The sequence below is a fragment of the Parambassis ranga genome, chromosome 21 (genome assembly GCF_900634625.1).
Source record: "Parambassis ranga chromosome 21, fParRan2.1, whole genome shotgun sequence".
Classification (NCBI taxonomy): Eukaryota; Metazoa; Chordata; class Actinopteri; family Ambassidae; genus Parambassis; species Parambassis ranga.
The window spans coordinates 14,533,421-14,555,992 of record NC_041041.1 but is presented as its reverse complement, the minus strand read 5'-3'; the positions used below and the strand labels follow the sequence as shown (position 1 = coordinate 14,555,992).

The following is a 22,572-nucleotide window of genomic DNA, read 5'->3' as shown; positions in this document are numbered from 1 at the left end:
TATATAAGCTTCCTGGATTGCAGTGTGATCCCTTCAAACCTTGATGATGTAAAGATGGGAGATAAGGCTGAAAAAGGGGGGGGATGAAACCCTTTAAAGGGTTAGTCATCACACAGTATTCAGTGTCTTTGCTGAATATCAATGCTGGGATCTGAAGGTACAAACTAATGATGTTATAGTAGACTCCTCCAACAACAAAAACATCTCATGTTCAAGCACATCAAAAACATTCCTACATAAACTTAGCTTCATCTCACAGCCACAGGCTGTTTGCAGTTACACACCAAGGATGTTATTACCTCCTTCCAATAATAACTACTAATATAATTGCTCATAATTGCTCTTAAAGCCTTGTTCCAAAGGTACTTTACATAAAGCAATTACTGCATGATAATCCCTCCTTAAAATGCTTTTTGTTTGAGTTTCACAGCTACATACAATACACACACACACTCTCCTGCTCTCACTCAAACCAATCGTTTAAGAACAGCAAAGTTTTAATCTACAACTATTTCACTTGCACATTATCATTCCCCACTGTTTGGTGTTAATTATTTTCACAAAGCAGAGAATGGTTAACCACCAAAGTCTAACACTGATTAACACACCGTGGCTGCCTCAGTGTGAGTCAAAACTCAGGAGATGCAGCAGAAGCAGAAGGGAGCGTGAATAAGAGGACCGAAAAGCACATTTTAGGTGCACGCCAGTGGTTCGTCACCATTGTCATTTGAGTCCTTCCGTTTGAATATTCTAATTTAATGGTGAACATTTTTCACTTTGTCTGTGTTTGCCTTTTTTGGTGATTGATGGAGTACCAAAGTCTCTCAATCAGGAAGAAATTAAAGCAAACATCTGTGGAATAGCAGACTGGGAAATGAATTCTCTCACTAGCATGCTTGTTGTGCATGTGTGTGTGTGTGTGTGTGTGGGTGCTGCTGAACGTGACGAGCATGCATGTGCCAGACCATTGGAGTGGAACTCGTTTGATGGGCATGTTCAACACATGGGCACGATGCCAATTTAGACAAGCATGCCCATGAAAAGAATCTCAGCCCGAATGCTAAGTGTGTGAACAGAGCTGTGTCTGTGTGTGTATATATACTGAATAAAACACAAAAGAAGCTATTGCAACATTACATTATTTTTACATTAGTATAATAATAAACAATGCATGGAGTAATATTTGTTATTATTGATGTTTTTGTGTACTGCAACTTTAAAAATACAATTTATTTAAAACTCCAAGTATACCTGTAAATACCGGTACCTAAACATCATCACAAGATTGCTTCACCCAATAAAAACAGCTGGTACAATGCTGCCATCTCGAGGGCAAAATAATTAGTGCACTTGTGGCAACATAGCACCCAAAAAACTAATCTTATCAGTGTTTATTTTAATAATTAACTTTTTTTTAAATTGTATGTATATATTTATAATAAAATATTAGTTTTATATTTATTCAGTGTTGATAATTTGTTGTTAATTTATTTATGAACATATATATTCAAGTTAAATAATTGTATTTTGATATATTTGATACGCTATACTACTTATTATTTCTGTTTTTCCATCATCCATAGCTTTTTGTTGGCAGGGGAAGATGAAAATATATTTATTCAGGTTGTAACATTTACTAACTATAATCTAATCTAATATATATAGGCTACTATCGCAGTTGAAATAGCTCTATAGATGTGTGACAGCTCTGAACTAAAGTTGGCCACTTATTGATCAACAATAAAAATCATTTGTCTGCACTGCTCCTTTAAATCAGAGACCACCTGGTCCTCTGGCGTCAGCATCCTCAGCAGGAGGCACGATGGCGATCGATACGGCAGTGAAATGTTCAAAGTGGAATATTTTAGGAGAAGCTCAGCGTGAACGGAGCCAGACTGGCTGACGAGAAGTGAGCTTACAACATGGTGACCGCCAAGGTAAACCCGTTTATGTCTCATTCATTCTTAGATGGGTTAATTTATCGTCGTATTCGATGCTCAGGAGAGAGAAAAAACAGGCATTTCGTCTGTCATGTATCAGCAGGAGAAGCTGGCTGCAGGCTGAGAGCAGGTGTGGGAGAGAAACGTGTTCAGATGTCAGAATGAGAACAAGCTGTACAGCCTCAGTGGTGGAAGCGCAGAGACGTGAGTTATCATCGCAGCGAGAAGGTGTCAAACAGTGAACAGCTGCCATGTTCAGAGGAGCTGATCATCTAATAAGATCTGCATGAACAAAGGACAATCAAAGCGCATCACGCAGAATTGATCATATTCCTTGTAATGATTATGATTTTTTAAATTAATCATCTCATAAAATTGGAATTGTAGTTTAGTGCAACTGAGGGGTTTGCTTTCAACTTTTCAGTTTAAGGTTATTTCATTACTTCACATCTCTTTACTCTTCAATTTGCTGATTTACTTAACTAACTTAATAAACATCTAGCTTTTCTGATTACACAAAAATATGGTCTGAAATCTGCATGCTGTGTTTTTAAAAATATTTTAGGCTCAAAAAGTCCAAGAAAAAAAAAATACATCCATATATATTTTGTTATAGACACTTATACAAGGGATGAGACAGGGGCTGCTTGTTGCCATGGAACTGGTGACCCTGTTGCCATGGCAACAACCAGCAACACTATGCAGTGGCTTATCAGGGTTTTTAATGTTAGAACGTAGCTACAGTCAAAGAGCCTGAATGAACAAAAACACAATTCCCCGTTATAGGCTCCAATATGTGTGTTTAACTTTGTTACAGTGCCTAATGTGTGATGGCTTTGTCGTGATGACTTACATGACAGTAGAGCTGCTGTTTATTAGTAACACCAGCTACTATCACAAATATTTGTTTCAAAGATCATGACTATGAGATGGGTCTTCCCACATCTGCTGTCTACCTGTAAGGACTGTCATCACATTGTTAACACTCCAGACCCACCATAAGGAGCAGTAAGTCAGATCCAAAAGACAGCAAAGGTCCCTGCTTAGCTGACTGCACCCAGGGTCCTGTGTAAATGTGTGTGTTTCTATTCATGTGTGAAACATTACAGCTCACCTGGTTAATCATCAATCTAAGTGAGGCCAGAGAGGGACACTTCCCCGTCCTGTCTCGATGTGGTGTATCCCGTGTCTATGCAATTCCCACAGCATCATTCGGACGTCATTCCTCCTCTCACTGTGTTTTGTTTACAGTTAGCTCTGACTAACAGATCAGCTGACTGTCTGGCACTCAGAGCTTTGATTCTGTGATTTTGGAATGTTTATCATTAGAAAAGTCAATCTTGTCTTTCTGTTTCAGGTATTGCCATGGGACAACAGCTGCTGGAGGCAAGCTTAACGCATACACCACAACAATAGTCAAACATGTTTACCCTCTTCTTGGCTGATATCCTCTGATAAAAGCTGCTATGGCTTTTTGCAACGAGAGCCTGCTGGAGGAGTGTGACTTGATGGAGCCAGACAATGCTGAGGAAGCAGCAGAGAACCTCCCATCAGAAGCTGCAACTCCTCTCATATCAGTCACTCTGCGTGTGACCCTTGCAGCCATAATGATTTTCATGATTACCATTGGTTTCCTTGGCAACGCGATTGTGTGTCTGATTGTTTACCAGAAACCTGCCATGCGTTCTGCTATCAATCTCCTCCTAGCCACGCTGGCCTTCTCTGACATCATGCTCTCTCTGCTCTGCATGCCGTTCACTGCCGTCACCGTGGCCACTGCTGACTGGAGTTTTGGGAGCGGGTTCTGCCGGGCCTCCATCATGCTGTATTGGCTGTTTGTCCTGGAGGGGGTGTCCATCCTGCTCATTATCAGTGTGGACAGGTTCCTCATCATTGTGCAGCGGCAGGACAAGCTGACCCCACACAGAGCTAAACTGTTGATCGCAGGCTCGTGGGTGTTGAGCCTGTGTGTGTCCCTGCCATCTGTGGTCGGGTGGAGGACAGGTGCAGCGGGAATTGGGGGAGCCTGGGCGCCACAATGTGTGCTGGGATACAGCGAGTCTCTGGCAGACCGTGGATACACAGTGCTGCTGGCAGTAGCAGTGTTCTTTGTACCGTTTACTGTCATGTTGTACTCTTACATGTGCATCCTGAACACGGTGCGCCGGAACACCCTGCGCATCCACAACCACACCAGTGAGCATTCCTGCCTGCCAGCCCTCAACCAAGTCAGCAAAATGAGACTGACTGGGCTGCAGAGGCCACCACAGATCAAGGTGGACATGAGTTTTAAAACCCGAGCCTTCACAACCATCCTCATCCTCTTTGTCGGCTTCTCGGTGTGCTGGTTGCCACACACGGTGGTTAGCCTGCTGGCCGTTTTCAGCCGGCAGTTCTACTACAGCTCCGTCTTCTACCCAATCAGCATCGGTGCTCTGTGGCTCAGCTACTTAAAGACGGTTTTCAACCCCGTCATCTACTGCTGGAGGATCAGAAAGTTTAGGGAGGCCTGTCAGGAGTTCATCCCTAAAAGCTGCAGACTGTGTCCCAGAGTGCCGGGCAGGAGCCACAGGAGAGTGAGGCCCAGCAACATTTATGTGTGCAGTGAGACACAGTCAGCTGTGTGAAACCAGGAGGACCAGTCTGATCCATTGTCAGCTGTTTTTAAGCTCTGTTTTGTCCTCAGAATAAGCAATCCAATCCTACTAACGTTTACTGTAAAGGTATTTACTTCTTTTTGACAAAAGTTTGCCACAAAAAAATGTTTAGTCTCCTTATCCATCACATTTAAAAAGTACAATTTGTACAATTCTTGACTTAAAGAAGCATGCTAACCAGTTTGTGCCAGCCTGTAACATTGTGAAAACATAGGGTTCTAGTAGCAATTTCATAACGTCTTCTCAATCATGTTGTCAGACAGGAGATCAATCAATGAATAAAACTGTAAACACAAGAATGGCTAAAGCTTTTAGTAAGCAAGCATCAAAGGGCAACAACCGCTAACTGGCTTGTTGTGTTCATCTGTAGCCTATCATGAACTTCTTGTGGTGGTTCTGCATCCTCATACACAGATTACAGTATTCCTGTGAGGGCTCTTCATGTTCATGTCAATGCTGCAACAGTATCTGATGGCTGAGCATGTGAGAATATACATATACTTACACAAACTGTACCTTTAAAGCACTGAGAAAAATACACAATTTATTGTCTCCATCTGCTGACAAGTCATGTCAAACACTTGAAGTGTCTGCAAAAGCTGTTGAATGGACTTTGTGGTGAGATTATTTTGTCTCCTATTTACATAAATTAGTAAAATGTCAATCTCAAAGTGTATTTGTTGACCGTTTAGGTCAATACTGCTACTGAAAAGATCACCCATTGTTGATTACATCTGTTTCATCTTCATCTTTGTCCCTGAACTGTTGGTTTTCAGAGCTTTGTTGGTGATAATAGTTCTGTGGTCATTTGGTAAAAAAAACAGTGTTAATGTAAGATGATGTTTTAGATGGAAGTCTGACAGCTTTAAAAAACTATGAGATGTGTGGAAACACAAGCTTATATCAGCTGAAACTGTTTTCAGTGTGTCAACAAAGACGTGTTATTGAGGTCTGAATGTTTACATTACCATTTGATGAAAAATGAAAACCAGGTAAATAAATATAGTTTTGAAATGAGATTTCACAGTGGAGTGCTTTGAATGAAAAAAACATACCATATTACTTTATGTGCAGTGTACATAAATGACACATCATGGAAAATAGATGTCTGAGTGGCTGGGAGACGTCTGTTAAAGGAAAATTATTCTACCGAATCGGTTCACACTGTGCAAGCACCTCACACATGTTATATAATTTAAAGGTTTTAATGATATATGTATAACTGAGTATAAACAATGTTTCAGTAAATGATATTAGTCCATGCACACAGACATCCAAAATCCCCTTTTCCTCCTCACACTTCCTACACATGTGCCCAAACAGGACAACATAGTCCCAACCTTTTTTTCTAAATCATATTTAGGATCTCATGTTTGCACCTGCATCACATTATCATCCTAACTTAATCATTTGACTTCTAACGGTTTGTTAATTGTAAACATTTCAGGAGAGACGTTAATCTGCTCTCACGTGGTGACTGCGTCCCACAGCAAGTTTAACCAGTTCAGGGCCCTTACTCTGGATTTTAACAATAACTACATCTTTCCATGTGAAAGTCAGCAATCTGGCTTATGTTTACATTTTTAAGATAAAGGACTTATATTTTGCTGGGTTGTTTCAATCAATAGAGGTTTGATGTGAAATTAGAAAAGGTAATAGCAAACCACAATGATCTTAATTCTGAAGTCAATACTATGAACACGGGTAGACATGTTTTCACACAGTCAGTGTAAAATGTCTAAATATGGGGTCAGGGCCATTTCTAGCTTTGTGGGGGCCCTGTGCAAGTTGTTTTTGGGCCCCTAGTTTGTCAAACTACAATGGAGAGATTCCTAACATGTCCGCAGAGATGCTACAATCTATTACACTTCACAAGCTTAACTCAGACAAGTTTAACTCAACATAAAAACTAAAAAAAAAATACAAATGTTGATTTTATTTATGTTTACTTTAATTTCTGAAAAACTGGAATAAAAATACAACAAACCATCATCTATTTTAAAGCGCAACAATGAAAACAAACTACAAACGCTAAAAATAATACTTATCTATATCACAGTGTCACACTTTTGGGGAGACAAATGGAGAGAACTGACAACCAGTCAGCTGAAACTGAAAAAAAGGCAGCTGACCATGTAAGAGTGCAGGTGAAGACAGCCCTGCTGCTGGTTGGGAGGAGGTCTGAAGGACCAAGCAAATCAGACACCACCACCATAGTGCAGTGATGTTGCACTAATAATCTGTTTTCATGCTAAACATTGTAATGTACAGTGTCCCAAGCATGTACTCAAATACAAAGGTGTCACTTCTGAGAGGTTTTTGCATGTATTTACACATTGTACTTGTTAAAGTAATAAAACAAGGATCCATTGCCAAAATCATTAATAGGCCTAATATTTATCAGTCACAATAATTACTGTCATTCATAAAGCAATAGCACACTTCACACAATTAGAGGCCTACCAAATACATACTAAACCTAACAACAAATGAATCATACGTAAGAGTAAAGTACTATTAAGTGGCAAATATCTGAAATAGAGCAGACATCTGCGCAACAACACACGCTCCCAACTTGTTATACTCTGACAAACGGGCCTGGTCAGTCAGTAACATGACAGTCCGTTCATTTTATTTCAGCCAAAGAAAGCATTAAAGATCACATGAGCATAGCAATGCTAGCTGGCTAACGAGCATTTACCCGAGGCTAGCTGAGCTAGCAAGAAACCAGGACAAATAAAACTAGCTTACTAAACTACCACCAACCATTCCTTACCTTTATCCTTTGACTGCTTCCTTCTTCCGTGTTTGAGTTTTTCTGTCCCACTAGGATAAAAACTTTTTGACGCCGTGACGCTCTTTGCCACTCAATCATTCTATCGTACCTGTCGGCGGCCAGGGCGTCACTCACCGCGTGACGTAATTATGCAACAATACACGAGCCAACGCTTATCAATAAGCGTTGGCTCTTTCTTCTTCTTCTTTTTATTCTTCCGTACGTTTTTGGCGCAGCGTCTCTTCAGTATACATTGACCACAGCTGCAGCAATCAAACTTGCATTTTCTTCAGGAAATGCCCTTTTCTAGTTACAGTCTATTTTGTTCACATTCTACATATATTTTAAGCGTATAAAATATGCTTATATTATGGTAATATAGGATATAATAAATTCATGAGATATAATAAAGACAGGCAATTTTAAATCTCCCCAGATTAGGCTGATTTTGCAGCTTTGGGGCCCCCTGGTGGCTCAGAGGCGCTATGAATTTGCATGGTCCGCATATATAAAGAAACGGCTCAGGGGTTATTACTGTAAAAAAAGGCTTCGATGAACTCCGCGTCCAGTAGGGGCAGAAAAGATGCTGCAGCGCCAATGACGGACACCAACTGCCGTAAAACTCCGACGAAGAAGAACAGCAGCAAACATGGCGACGTCCACAGTAAAAAATGGAAAGGCTGTCAGTAGCTCTGATGTGGATCTCCTTCTTCACCCTGAGCTGCTGTCACAAGACTTTATGCAGCTTATTTTTAACGAGGTGAGTCGATGTTTACAGAGCAGTGCGTGAGGGACCGTTTTATGTGAAAATACACCAAGAATATTGGAGTGATAGCTTAGCAGCTAACAGTCAGTACAGCTCTCTATGGGCTAGCACTTGTTTTATGTACGGCTGATGTGTCATAATTCTCTGGATTAGAAAAATGTCAGTACCAGAGATTGTGGAAACAGGGACCGCCTCACGGAGCTCTACCTCCGGCATGTCATCCCTCTGCCGCAGAGGACTTTACCCAACAACCGCTGGGGGAGGAGGATGGAGAAGAGTCGAGGCAGACAGTCAGACAGGTATGTTTCCACACAGCACGCGTTTGGACAGTTTGTTCACACTTACAGTTATGGAAACTAGAGCTTCTCCGTGTATGTTTCCCAGGCACCTATGTTGCTTACATAAAAACGAAGTATAATTAATTAAAAGGCAATGTAGTGCATACAAATTACAAATACATATATTGATAAATATGGCGGATTAGTTAAGAAGATACAATTACTGTGGCTTAAAAAAAGACTAAACTAAAACTAAAACTACTAAAACTACTGAACAGACCTTTACCCCCTGAGCTTCAAGCAGTACAGTCATGGTTATAAAGAGACAGGATAATACATCTATGAAGCCATAATTCATATAAAAAATAAACAATGACATTTGAAATTATTGATTTATTTAAGTGAGCATGAACAGCTGACTGTTATTATTTGGTGATTTCCAGCTCAACCAATGACCACAATAGGAAAAGGCCTCTGATTGTGTTTGATGGGAGTTCTTCTCACTCGGGTCAACTAAAAGTAAGGAAACCAGAAGGAACCACCACACCATCGGGAGTCACAGACAGGTTAAAACCTCCTCCAGCTGCAGATCTATCCAACCCCATCCGCAGACTATCGGGCAACATGTCATCTTCTTCCTCATCCATTCATCGCAGTGCTGACACGGCAAACCTCAAACGAGAGGCAAATTCCTCGGTAGGTATTTTTACGATTTGTCTTACAAGAGGGAAATAATTCTGGGATGTCTATACAGATGACCTTTAGTAAAAGACAACTAACTTATACAGCCTGTTTTCAGGATGCACTGAAGTCACCAGAAGTGAAGAAAAAGATCCAGCATGTGACGTGGCCTTGACTGTGTTTATGCTGACCTGATGTGAGTTCAGGCTCTGGTGGACAGACTACTCTCTTCCCCGTTTCTACCCTGACAGTCCCTACCATCTAGGCTGTCCCCATCATAATGAAACGGTTGAAACCCTGTATGCTTTGTGTCGACACCCACTGAGAGATGACACGATGGGGTGTTGCTCAGGGGACCATCCTGCTTTCAAAGAGCTTCCTTTTTTCCACAACCTAAGTGCCCTTACCATCAATGATCAGCAGCTCCCATCAATTCACACATGGAGATCTTCTAAAGGGCAAAATGAGTGAGGTGACTGTTGATTTCAGAAAATTATAGGTGTTAGTATCATGTTTCTTTGCATGGGTTGGGCCTTAGATAGTGGAGGACTGGATTAGTTTGTTGGCTGGGTTAAGTTTTATTGACTGATGGACATGTCCATGAAGCAAGGTGGACACATGAGGTGTTTTCTCACTGCAGGAGCTCAGGACAGTTGACACAGCTGTTTATAGGAAAGACCCTCTAACCTTTGAGTCTCACAAGTTGACATAATAAATCAAAACCTCCATGCAATTGATTCATTGATTAATTATCTGCCGTTCTTTATCTGCTACATTACAGTTTTAGCGTTTAAATGCAGTATGTGTGTTTTTAAGTCAGTTCATCACGGTGGAAAAGATGTTTAACCAAACATCTGTGAATCCCACACAATGGTTTTTCAGAATCATTGTGTATGTATAGATACAGCAGAGGAGTCGCACCAAATGACCAGGTACTTCCTGCAGTGGGAAAATACCTATAAGTTTGTATCATGAACGAATACAAACCACAAATTAAGTTGTGTGCGCTCAAATTTTTTGATCCAGTAACAGGTGTCTTTTGGAAATCTGAATATTTATCTTTTTTCAGCAATATTTCTTGTTCCAGGTTGTTAAATATAGTGTGGAGTGACAACATTTCTGATGACACGGAGATATAAATATACAGATCCACCATGTTCATCAGTGACTGTCTTTAAGGAAGTAGATACATGTATTCATGTATTTGAATATCACTTTTTTTAATGCAGACAATTTAAGTAAGGACTATGCCAATAATACAGTCTTTTTGAAGTATTTATTGCTGTGGATGACTTTGCAGTTTGTGTCTTTGAGTTAATCAAAAACACATAAGAACAAGTCTTTTAAATACTGTTTTTAACCAATATTTTTTCAAATAAATTCTCACAACAAATCATCTCAAGTGTTTATTTTTAATCACAGTAGAGCATTCAGGATCTTTGTGGCCTGTCTATACCTTTAAATAGTGGGAAAATATATAGAAGGCCTTTCCGGGTGTCATGCACTCAGTAATTTGCAGTAACTTGTGTATTCAGAAGTTGTCCATAGAAACTTTGTATTTTTTCATATGTCTGAAATAAGTGGTTTCATGCAGTTAAGTTTTAAAAGAAGCGGTTTGAATATTTATGTGGTTAAAACACAACTCATTCACAAAACCTCAAACTAATTACAGTTTTTAAAGTGGTGATCTTGCAGATTTACAAGTCTGTTAAGTCTCTATGATGACTGAGCCAGTGACCCACACCCACATTGTGTAAAAGTCCTTGCATTTACAGTAGTTTGAACTGATGTCAGGAGAAAGTCCTGCTTTAGAGCCCGCGCTGCTCACAGCTAGCAGTGCAGTCAGGCATTATGTTAATCTGGAAGACTAATTGGTGACACTGTGTCAAACCTGCAGTAACCACTTACTACAACAGGTGCCACCAAAGAGAAGCCAATGGAAATCTTCAAGACTGCTCTTTAAAGTAGTCCATGCACAAAGCAGTATTTACCATCACACCTCAAAGCTCATATTGTTCATTAATATAGATTTATTCCAGAATGCATCATACAGCATCTACCTGCTTCACAAGCAAAGGTCTTTACATTCATGCCAACAGTTATATTATTAGTAATAACTTTTTTCTCAGAGTCAACATATAACTTTAATAAACTAAATTCAAATAACACTGTTAGTGGTTTGAAATTTCGTAGCGTAAAGCAATGTACATTCATAGTAATATTAGGTAGTGAAGATGCTATTTGTGCTCTGGTAGTATTTATTGTATCTTCATCATTCCTTGATTATAAGAACGTTGTCATCTAGGCAGACGTTCTTGAATCAGATGTCCTTGCCACACTCAGGGCACAGGATGTCATCACGTTCAGTGAGGAAACCGCGCCCAACCAGGGACACAGAGCACTTCTTACAGTTGAAGCAGTCGTTGTGCCACTGGCGCTCCTCAAAAGAAATGTACTTGCTGCCTCCAAGACCTGAGGATATATATATATAATATTAAGCAGTCAGCCTAACTAAACAACTAAAAAATTACAGATTAGTAATTACTGATTACCGCTAATGGGGGTGGTGCAGGAGGCACACTTCTTGGCATACAGGTTGCAGAAGCAGTTGAGACAATAGGCAAAGTCGTCTCTAGAGGTAAACCTCTGGCCAGACAGCTGCTGCTTGCAGCTGGTGCACAAGAAGCAGTCCTTGTGCCAGGGCTGGTCACGGTAGGTCACCCCGCCCGTGGTGATGGGCTGGTTAGACAGAGCAGGTTGTCATGACAGAGTTGTATAAATCCTACTTTGAAAATCACTTCCACCCAGTTACACTTACCTTCTTGCAGTGCACACACTGCATGGCAAACTGCTTCTCATAGCATGGCACACAGAAGTTGTGGCTGTCTTTAGGGATGAAACTCTTGGTGCCGATAGGCTGCTGGCATCTCTGACAGGTAAAACAGGTCTCGTGCCAGCTGTTGCCCTTGTGCTCCATCTTCCTGGAGCCTTTAGCAAAAAAAGTGAAATAACAGAATGGATGAAGTGAAAGAGAATCACTGATGAGTCAGAATCAGACCCAAAACAAACAATGCTTCCTTAGAATAATAAATAAAAGACCTCATACTCTAATTACTGTAATTTAACTTCAACATTTACACTATAGATACAAAGATGAAATGCATTTATATACTACAGTTTGGATGGTTAAATGTGGAATAAAGACAAAGAACACATTACTTATTGGATGGAATCCATCTGCTTCACAATGTATCAACAAAATACATGTGTGTCAGTAAAACTTAGCAAAATTGTGGGATTGTTTTTTTTTTATTTTTCAAAGAAACCTTTTTCTCAGGATTCACAGAAGAGTTAACCAGCTAGTTAACTAGCTATTTGTTTTTAGCCTATAGTCCAGATCTCTGGAAGCTCATCACACGCAGGTTGTTTGCAGGATGATTTCTACGCTGTCAAGTAATTTCAGATACAAGCACTTGCCCTTTTTCCAATATACACCACTGGTGGTAGTTGTAATTTTACGTCATATCTACGTGTTTATTAAAAGAAATGTTTAGAAGGGGTTGATGTATTTCTATCTCCTTCCTACCTGGCATGATAGTTTTCTTGCACTCGTGGCACTTGGAGGAGTACTCGTTGGAATAGCATTCAGTACAAAGCAGCTGCTCATCCTTGGTAGAGAAAGGCTTGTCCACCAGGGAGCGTTTGCACTGGAAGCACTTGAAGCAGTCCTCATGCCAGTGACGGTCCTTGTAGGACAGATCCTACAGGAGCATCACAGTTAAAGCAGGGTGGACTGGTTCACAGCACAGAGAAGGTTTTTTTTTATTTTTTTTATTTTTTTTTTGTTACATCTCTTACCCTGGAGTTGCAGCCAATAGGCTTCTTGCACTCCTCACAGGTGTTGGAGTACAGGCTTTCATAGCATTTCACACAGTACGGATTATCCTCTCGCAGGACATACTTCTTTCCAAACAGGGACTCCTTGCAGTAGTGGCAGTCGTATCGCTCGGTCATTTTGACCCAGGGTCACTCACCTGAGAGAGAAAAAGACAAGTATAGAGAGTTTCTCAGAAAATTTTAAACAATAGTGTTCATCAAGATCCGTCACATTACAAGGTCCCGGTTTTATCATGTTGCATTTCCTCCTTTCATCTCTCAGCGGCCCTTCATTTTGTTCCCTGCGTCGAGGGTAGAAGGTGACAGAAGAGCCAGATATAAATAACTTCTATCAAGCCTGCTTAGAGACAGTCAACTTTTGCCCCGCTGCATACCATCGCACTCTACACCACTGCACACTGACCCATCCATCACCTCACCTCCAGCTGTCAGCACCAGATCACAGTATCCCTTTTCATTGTGTGTGAACGTGCGTGTGTGTCCATGTTTAAGTGGGCATGAACAGCACAGGTAATAATGGGCATTGACAATCTGCAGCTGTTTGCGGTCTGCCTGGTAAGCCCTCTCTTATCCCTGCCTGTGCCTAAATACTCTGCTGACTGAGGACTCTGCATGATATTTATCACAGTGATGTAGATGTGTGACAGAAAACAGGGGGAAAAGAGGCCCATTGTTCTGCCGCTGTAGAATATAGCATCCACTGCTCCTCACTCACATGTAGTCGATTTTCATGTGACTCTTCTTCCACTAATTCATTCAAGGAGGGAAAGAAGTGGAAAACTCGTGCACATTCCCTCTCACTTTTGTTCATGGTATGTTGTAATTGAGTTGGTCTTCTCTTTTGTTATTGATCTCGCCAAGTGGTTCCAAATCCTTTTCGATTTGTGGAGGTTGTGAAGGTTTAGAGCTCTTTTATCTTGCCTGAAGTTTTAATCTTGCTGTCCGCTCTACTCGAAGCATTCCCAGCCCCTCCCACATTCCCTCATTGTGTGCTGCTCCCCACCATGACTCACCTAGCTTATATAAGGATTTATCTGACTCCTAAAAATAAGAAAAGGATAATCTGGACTGCCACAAATAAGAACACCAACTATTCAGTCATGTCGTGCAGCTGTTTCCCAGCTTCTGGTGTCTCTTTGATGCTGCCCATCTGGGAGTCAAACTGAGCTTGAAGTTGCAGGGCTTAAAAGACAGCATTTTGTTTTGCTACAGTTCCTAATTTACAGCTTTTTATCTGTCTGATGTTTTTCAAAGATGCACATGGTGTCACCAAGCCATCTGAAGTGATGTACCCCATAAACCAGTTCATTCTCTGGATGTGAAACCTTAAAGTAACTTGTTTACAGAAATTTCCTTCCTCACGCAACAATGCTGGAGGAAACTCATGTCAATTAGGAACAACAGTTACTTATAATAGCCTTTTAAGTGGATAATCAAATAAAGTGTTAAATCAAATTAGGCTCCAGTTCAAAAATGTTCCATATGAAATCCTGATTTATGTCTTACAGTTAAGGACAACTTATTACAAAACATAATTTTGGCTGCACTTACACTACACTATACACCTGTGTAACAAGAGCACTGTATTTGTTTTAGTGAATTGCATCATAGAAAAAGAGTAGACAGGTAACAAAAGGCTGAAAGGCTGGTTTGAGGAAGATGAAGAGTGACGAAGGAAAAGGTGGAAATGAACTCAGGGGTCAACAGATGGTCAGATGTTTTCTGTGAAGAAGGTGAAGTGATGGAAGAGGTAAAATAGTGAGGATACTGCACAGCTGGAAAGATGGGGTAGGGTAGCAGGTGGAGGCAGATAGGAAGAGGAGGAAGAGGATGCTAGGTGAGCAGCCATGAGCATGAACGGCTGGAAGGGATGGACGAGTGAATGGATGGAGGGTGGAGCAGCTGAACAGAGTTCCTTACCTTCCCGTCTGAGGAGTGTGTGCCTGTGCGGAGTCTGGGACAGACTGAGAGAGGAGGCGCTGGGTGAGCTGTAGTAACTCCTGATTACATTACTCCACCCATCAGGGGCTAATTGAAAACAGAGGAGGGATGATGGAGCAGGGAGGGTTTAGGGGGGGGTAGGTAGGGGGCCAGAATTCTTTTTTGAGATGATCTATAAATACAGCAACGCTTCGCAGAGATAACCCCGAGGACCCCTTTCACTCACTCATCCTGTGTGACCATGTGGCCTTTTAAGGTCACTCAGTTGTTCTTCACCCACTCACACACCCACTGAGTGATTCACTCGTTCACTCATTCTCTCAGATTTTTTTCTAATATTTTTATTTGCTCTGAAGAGCGACCTTATCGTGTCACTCCTCTATGCACTTCCTGCAGGGAATTCTTTGTTTTTTTACAGGATTGTTTTCTTTATATTAGGGACCTACATCGCTATCATTATCACAACATTGCACACAAATACACACACTTACATAACAAAAATTTCCTATGGCCTTTTATATACAATGGAAAGGATGCCAGGGGTCAAATGTCAAAGATTGTTGTCCAGTGAGATTTGCTGCTACTCAAATGTCTCATCCGTGTCTACCTCCTCATACTTCTCCTCACAGGGGACTCCTCATTCAATCTCAGACCTCCAGCGTGTTGGTTACGCTATCCAGGCTTGCTAATGACAGACACCCATATGGGTTCTAAGAAAATTTTAGCACTATTTTCTGCACCCCTGCACTCTCTTGTTCACACTGTGGCTCCCTCCATCAACCCCTCCAACTCTTTCTCCCGCTCTCTCTCTCTCTTTGAGGCAGGTTTTCCTGACCTGATGGTCCAACCCCCAATTGGAAAATGCGTCAGCAGTGCTCGGCTAAGATTCAAGTGCTCTATTTGTGGTGCGCAATAGAAAGTTAGGTGCTTCACAAAGTGTTAAATCAGTGTGTGTGTGTTGTATTTGGATGTGTTTGTATGCATATGGACTAAGAGTAGTTTAGCAGCAGAGCTATATGGATTAACTTGTTCAGCCACTTGTTCCTGCAACCAAGTCACTGAAATATGTTAAAAAGTAAAGCGATTGCAAATATAGTATTTGATTACATCTGCCATGATGATGAGTTTAACCTGTGCAATGCCAGTTCTACACACGTTCCGTTGTTAGTCTCTGTCAGATGCAGAAGTTCCAAGTTTGGGCCTCTCTGCAATGTAATGGATAGTAATAAGACAACTTTTATCCAAACAATCCAAACAATGATGATCTCTCATTGTTATATACAAACCCTAACACTGTACTGTCCTGTCATACACTTGCCATGCGTCACGCAGATTGAAGGAACAGTTCAGGAGTAAAACAAACAGCAGCTTTGGGTATAATGCTAGCAGACGTTAGCATTATAATAGCCTACACCCTTAAGGTAGGGTAGGAGATTTTGAAAACTCAGTGAGAGTCAGCCAGATTTTGAAATTAAACACACGCCCCTTTCTCTGGAGTTCACCCAGAAGCCACGCCTCCCAACCAGTCTGTGACTTCGACCATCATGCATGTACCTCTCTGGTGCGCACAGAGCAGAAAAGGGAGTGACAACCAGCCAACTATACGCGCAGGTGCGCCTCGCAGGATTGGCTTATGTTTTTAGCGTTTTATAGCTTCCACAGATGATAATATTTTTTGTTTTAAAGCGAAACTGCTGAACTAATCGGTTGCTACTGGATTGTAAATAGAAGTTACACTAATTTAACAAAAGGGCATCAGAATGAAATCTCCTACCCTACCTTTAATTATTTCTCTTTTCTAAATTGAAATGGCTGTGAACTGACTATTATTGATGCTATACACAGTATAGATAAAGTGATATGCTGACATTATAGGGCAATTAGCATTTAGCTCAGAGCAAAACACAGTGTTGTCAGGTGTGTGCCTATACGTATCCTTTTTTAAAAACATTTATACAGCTTCCATATGCATGTGGCTTCAAGTGATTTGTTCCTTCTGCTGTGTTTTTAGGCATGTCCAGAGAAGTTTGGAATTGGCTGCTGGTACAAACATGAAGTTGTGTTATTAGGGCCCGAGCACCGAATGGTGCAAGAGCCCTATTGAAACCCTTAGGATTATTATTTTTTTTTTTTTTTTTTTTCTTTCCCCCCCTTAGATCGCATTTTTGGGGGCCTTAACATGCCCAAAAACTCACCAAACTTGGTAGAAAAATTCATTCGCCGAAAAAATTTTGAAATTTGCTGACATTTGAAACGCACATAGGAAAATGACTCTATAGCGCCCCCAACGCGTAGCCCCTCTGGCCAGTTTGACACAGGATTATGAAAATTGGCACACATATGTATCACCTCAAGACGCACAAAAAAGTCTCTTGGACCCCCCCTCCAAACCCAACAGGAAGTCCGCCATTTGAAGGTTTGTGGCCATTTTTGGCGATGTGTGACCCTGCTGCCAAACTTTTCACGCCTCGCATACGTCATCGGATTGAGCTGAAATTCGCCGTGTCCACTCAGGACACCATAGGGAATAGACGCATTCCAAAACTCTTACAAAAGTCTGACGGTGTGGCCGGGGCGTGGCCTCAAAGTTTGACCATTTCTGAGGACACAGAAAGTCTCTATAACTTCTTCGTTTTCTGTCCGATCTGTACCAAATGTCACATGTATGATCAGAGTCTGACCCTAAACACATCTATACAACAATATTGAGGCTTTGACAGAGCGCCACCTACTGGCTACACAAAATGTTGTGTTTTCATAGGTTTTTCTGCCTGCCCCTGTGGCCTGTTTTGAGTAGGGTCACGAAAATTGGCACACATGTTTATCACCCCAAGATGCACAAACAAGTCTCTTGGACCCCCCCTCCAAACCCAACAGGAAGTCCGCCATTTTGAAATTTCTGTTAATTTTTGGCGATTTGTGACCCTGCTGCAAAACTTTTCACGCCTTGCATACTTCATCCAATCAAGCTGAAAATCACTGTGTGCACTCAGGACACCATAGGGAATAGACGCATTCCAAAACTCTTACAAAAGTATTACGGTGTGGTGGGGGCGTGGCCTCAAAGTTGACCATTCGCCATTACAAAGGAACTCCCTGTATTTGTTGCCCTAACGCGTAGCCCCTCTGGCCACTTTGACACAGGATCGTGAAAAGTAGCACAGATGTGTATCACCCCAAGACGCACAAAAAAGTCTCTTGGACCCCCCCTCCAAACCCAACAGGAAGTCCGCCATTTTGACTTTTGTGGCCATTTTGTGCCTATTTGTGACCCTGCTTCAAAACTTTTCACGCCTCACATACTTCATGCAATTGAGCTGAAATTCACTGTGTCCACTCAGGACACCATAGGGAATAGACGCATTCCAAAACTCTTTCAAAAGTATTACTGTGTGGTGGGGGAGTGGCCTCAAAGTTGACCATTCGCCATTACAAAGGAACTCGCTGTGTTTTATGCAGTACTACCCATATACTTCATGCCATGTGGACAAAATCTTACAGTACTGCTATGGACCTGAGTCTGAACAAACATATATGCTAATAGGATGATACGGTCATAGCGCCACCTACTGGTAGTAGGAAAGTTTGGTTGTAAACATGTGTTTGTTGTACAGCTCTGCAAATGAGACGAAAAGAGAGCATAGGACAGGAGAGTATAGGAGACAAGAGCATAGGAGAGAAGACTGCGCTGACCCCGCGGATCGCAAGGTGCGCGAGGGCCCGCAATGCTGCTTGCAGCTTTAATTTTAATTAGTACTGTAGGTGCAATTGAGGTCAGATGACAGTTTGTCAGACAGAGGAAATGTTGTAGTAGCTCGGAAGGCAAGTCTGGGAAAAGATTTTATTTGATTACACTCCCTAATAAATTTGTGGAATCTTTTTAATTACACATTCTGCAAAATACACACACACACAATTTAAGCATGCATATATATGTACATATGTATGCTTTTTGCATCTATTTATTTGTATTTATATGCCGATATATACAATAAATAAGATGAAATAATCTATTTAACTCAGGTATGGGAATCAGTCATTTCAATATGCTTAATTTCAGACATGTGGTCTAATGAATACCTCAAGAGACAAATTTATTTTATGCCTGTTTGAAACAATGCTTAAAACTGCCCCAGCATGGCCTCAGACCTTACCCCTTCTTTCCTGCAGTCAGCTGGCACACCTCCCCCACCCTACGCTCTCTGGACCCAGGCCTCAACCTCAGCTGCTAACACTAGGGGATAAAGATGCAGCTGTCTGGGCACTGCAAGGCAATCGTGATGCTAAAGCCTGGCGCTTACCTCTGCTGCAAATACAGCCATGTGGAAAGGTCAGGCCAGGCAGACCTCATCACCACCAGTGTACCGTTAATCATTAATGCCACAGCAACCAATTGGACTGGAATTTCTGTGGGTCATCCAAGATCTAACATGATCCCCTGGAAGAACTTCACTGCGCTGCCCGTCAAACTGGTCGAAATGGATCCTCAGCAACTGACTTAAAAGAACGTGCAGCATCACAATAAGGGTCTCTAATGAGCAGTTAGTACTGATGAAGATGGATGGAATCATTTTCAGCTCCCACAGTGGGAACAGTGAAGCAGCTGTACAGCAAAGGTCCACGGGACTTCCTTCAAGACTGCCACTCTCTTATTAGTGCAACAAACATGTTGCTACCTCAGCAGCTTGTTAGCTTAGTTTAGCACAAAGACAGGGAGCAACTTGCTAATGACAAGGGAACGCAAGTATAGTGGTCCCAACATGTGGAAACCATCATTCATAGAAAAGCTGTAGAGTCATTTTAACATGGAAAGACTACCATCTATGAATAAAAAGCAAAAACTATCATCTGTCATTGCTAAACATCAGTAATAATGTGCAGCTATAATAAGGTCAATGGCTTTATTTTATTTGAATGAATTAAATCTGCCAACCGGACAGTGCTCTCTAACAAACTGTATTAGTTAAATAAGGTACTGTGTCTCTTGTGAATGACCTGAGGACAGAGTCCAAGCCCTGGTAAAACTCATACATTGTCCTGATGGCAACAGAACCACAGTCCCAAAGTGATTTTTGTTATAGAATTACACCCAAAATAGTATTTTATAAGGTAGATGTTGAGCCACAATTGACCTCTAATTGCTGTTGTAACTTGATTATAACTTTATTCACAGAGGTTACAGAGGGATTTTTTACCAGCACCATGGCTTGAATGGTGTATCCCAATCATATAATGAAGGTCAAATGACAGCATGTGACTCTTTTATTAGTTCACCAAACAACTCAAACTAAGAGAACAGATTATAAGAATCAAACTACTAGTTGCTTGTTCAAGATTATGTAAGAATTCATTTTTAATAAAATTACTAAACAAAAAACAGCAAAAAGTCTAAGGTATTCTGTAGCTGTGACATTTAGTGGTGACATTATTGTGTCTTTAACCACAATTCTGACTTTATCAAGGAAGAAGAATCACCACTTATTATCAGCTGTTTTCCAGTTTACCTGGTGAATGTCCCATTAGTTGTTATGAGCTGACAAAAGAAGATTCAGGTGTGTTGACCATTATTGTTTATTGAGTAGGTGGATTATCACTCATTATTTGTCACCCTATAAATCAGATGTGGGAACTGGCCACATTAGGCTGTCTCTGACCGGCACAGGAGGTCAATAGGAAATCATGATTAACACACAATTAGCTGTAGGTCAAGCACACACTAACAGGACTGCACTGCTATTAGGCCACACTTATTTACCAAATTACGTGCATGCCAGTCGGAGACAGATGTTTACAACAGGTGTTTGAGTTTTTAAGTATTTATTTAGTTAGCTACAATGTAAAGCCATGTGCTTCACTTTGGTTTTTAATATTTAAACCACAATTAGAAGCAGCAAGCACTCAAATGACCACAAGATAATTACAAAATAATGTTACATTGTTCTTATCACTCATTCCCATACACTAACTCACCTTCTGGCCTACTACATCCCTATAGGCCCATGTATGGGAATAACACATAAGGCCATTAGAGTGTTAGATCTCAACCAAATCTGGATGGATTTATGGCTGATTCTGATGAGGTTCTTTGTGAGATGCATCACAGCAGAAACATATTTGTTAGTTACAGAGTCCCAGGGATGAACAGGATTACTTTGCATGACATTTACCATCAGACCATCACAAAACCAGATAGGCACCTTTTGAATCATATTTACTCTCAATGAGCAGGTTTATGGTTTTCAGTTATGGCGCTGTGACTTTTCTCTGGCCAGCTCATCGCTTTGTCACCTGACACTGAATTTATGACGATGATTAAAAGCCTCCTGTGCTCATTTTCACTCTTTATTCACTGGTGCCAGTGATGTGGGTCTATATATGACATAGCAAATCCTCAGTCATTTAGCCTGGTGTTGTGTTCCCAGACTTCTAAATCCCTGCAGGGATTGAGGGGATGTTTTTACCTCAGAAGAGCCCTGACGAAGTTCGGCTTTTCTTTTTGATCTTTTTGTCATTTTACATATGTACATACCTGCTCTCCTCTCATTACTTTGACATTGAGTAATTTGCAGACATGTACTGTTTAGTGAAATTATCATTTCACACTCTTGCCTCTCATCTGTGAGTTATAGGGTGATTTGTTTGAATTCATCCTTGATGTTGCTTCAGCATAAATATCAGCTATTAGTTTGAGTGAAAAGTCCAGGACGTAAAAAGGTTTTTTCTCTGGTGTTCAGATTCACATGGTAAGACGCTGCTGCAGTCTCACTTATTAGATAACAGCTGGGCCCCTTGGACTCTGGCTACATTTATCTTACTAATTCTGTCTGTTGCAAGCAAGGACAGCTGATATGGTGGCGCTCTGGCAGCTCCAGAGGATCTGTGGGTGAGTGGGAAGACTGAGCCTGGTGATGCAGTGGCAGCTGAGAGCCAACTGTGTCTAACAGACCAGTGTGTGTAATGCTCAGAGTTATTTGGCTATTCTGAGTAGTTTTATTCAGTCTAAAGCTTTGTAGTCTATGAGTAGCCCTCACTCTAAGCTACAAAATCACATCACTGTTCAGACAGCACCACTGATAACACCACGATAAAAAGCCTGTTGCACAGAGGACGTGTTGACAGGTAGTAGAAAAGGCTCAGCTGTAAATAAATTTACTGCTGACTGTATTCCATTTGACTGCATTTCACAAGGCACGTATGTGTAGTAGCCCGTTGATATACTGTCAGACTGAAATAGAACATAACTGTTGTCAATGTTGTTAATAAAATGTGTAGCTTTTCCTCCAGGACAGTTCAAAATGTCTGCTGTGAAAGAAACCTCACCTTTCAACCTAATGCATACTGTTTTAATACTTGGTGATTCAGGACCAGATTTTGATGAGAAGGTCTTGGTCCCCATTAAAAAAACTCTGGTGCAGTTTGATGTTTTAACATAGATCACATGCACTAATGATTTAACCAAAACCAAGATGTATGATCACAAATGTAACTGTAAAGTGATTTGACATCACTAAAAAAGTGCTACTAAAACAAAATAAGCAAAGGACAAACAGAGAGCAATGAGAAGGTAAATAATAACGAACTGGAGGACACCAGGCAGGCTCCTGAGAACAAAGAGACTATAAGCGAGCAAAAGGCT

The 22,572-nt window shown here is 41.1% G+C and overlaps 3 protein-coding genes across 3 annotated transcripts; 2 read left to right on the top strand and 1 right to left on the bottom strand.

Moving 5' to 3' along the window:
- Nucleotides 1-3,400: 3,400 nt before the first annotated feature.
- On the top strand, nucleotides 3,401-4,567 carry gpr45 (G protein-coupled receptor 45). Its single transcript, XM_028394130.1, has one exon. The coding sequence runs from the start codon at nucleotides 3,407-3,409 to the stop codon at nucleotides 4,565-4,567; it is 1,161 nt and encodes a 386-aa protein (XP_028249931.1). The 5' UTR covers nucleotides 3,401-3,406.
- A 3,420-nt stretch (nucleotides 4,568-7,987) lies between these two features.
- c21h2orf49 (chromosome 21 C2orf49 homolog) lies at nucleotides 7,988-10,494 on the top strand. Its single transcript, XM_028393831.1, has 4 exons — nucleotides 7,988-8,133; nucleotides 8,293-8,438; nucleotides 8,861-9,113; nucleotides 9,217-10,494. The coding sequence occupies exons 1-4, from the start codon at nucleotides 8,023-8,025 to the stop codon at nucleotides 9,271-9,273; spliced, it is 567 nt and encodes a 188-aa protein (XP_028249632.1). The 5' UTR covers nucleotides 7,988-8,022; the 3' UTR covers nucleotides 9,274-10,494.
- Nucleotides 10,495-11,108: 614 nt separating this feature from the next.
- Nucleotides 11,109-15,013, bottom strand: LOC114426434 (four and a half LIM domains protein 2). The gene is made up of 6 exons (XM_028393829.1): nucleotides 14,916-15,013; nucleotides 12,957-13,132; nucleotides 12,685-12,859; nucleotides 11,917-12,086; nucleotides 11,651-11,837; nucleotides 11,109-11,570 (listed from the first exon to the last, which is right to left on the bottom strand). Exons 2-6 carry the CDS (start codon nucleotides 13,110-13,112, stop codon nucleotides 11,419-11,421), a joined length of 840 nt encoding a protein of 279 aa, XP_028249630.1. The 5' UTR covers nucleotides 13,113-13,132; nucleotides 14,916-15,013; the 3' UTR covers nucleotides 11,109-11,418.
- Between the last annotated feature and the right edge of the window lie 7,559 nt (nucleotides 15,014-22,572).

What these genes read in the sequence shown, in the direction of transcription:
- LOC114426434 (XM_028393829.1), bottom strand. Translation starts at nt 13,112, where the DNA reads ATGACCGAGCGATACGACTGCCACTACTGCAAGGAGTCCCTGTTTGGA. An exon ending in CAAGAAAACTATCATGCCAG is followed by an intron (nt 12,087 to 12,684) that starts GTAGGAAGGAGA and finishes TTTTTGCTAAAG; the next exon opens with GCTCCAGGAAGATGGAGCAC. An exon ending in CTGCACCACCCCCATTAGCG is followed by an intron (nt 11,571 to 11,650) that starts GTAATCAGTAAT and finishes ATATATCCTCAG; the next exon opens with GTCTTGGAGGCAGCAAGTAC.
- gpr45 (XM_028394130.1), top strand. Translation starts at nt 3,407, where the DNA reads ATGGCTTTTTGCAACGAGAGCCTGCTGGAGGAGTGTGACTTGATGGAG.
- c21h2orf49 (XM_028393831.1), top strand. Translation starts at nt 8,023, where the DNA reads ATGGCGACGTCCACAGTAAAAAATGGAAAGGCTGTCAGTAGCTCTGAT. An exon ending in CGAGGCAGACAGTCAGACAG is followed by an intron (nt 8,439 to 8,860) that starts GTATGTTTCCAC and finishes GGTGATTTCCAG; the next exon opens with CTCAACCAATGACCACAATA. An exon ending in AACGAGAGGCAAATTCCTCG is followed by an intron (nt 9,114 to 9,216) that starts GTAGGTATTTTT and finishes GCCTGTTTTCAG; the next exon opens with GATGCACTGAAGTCACCAGA.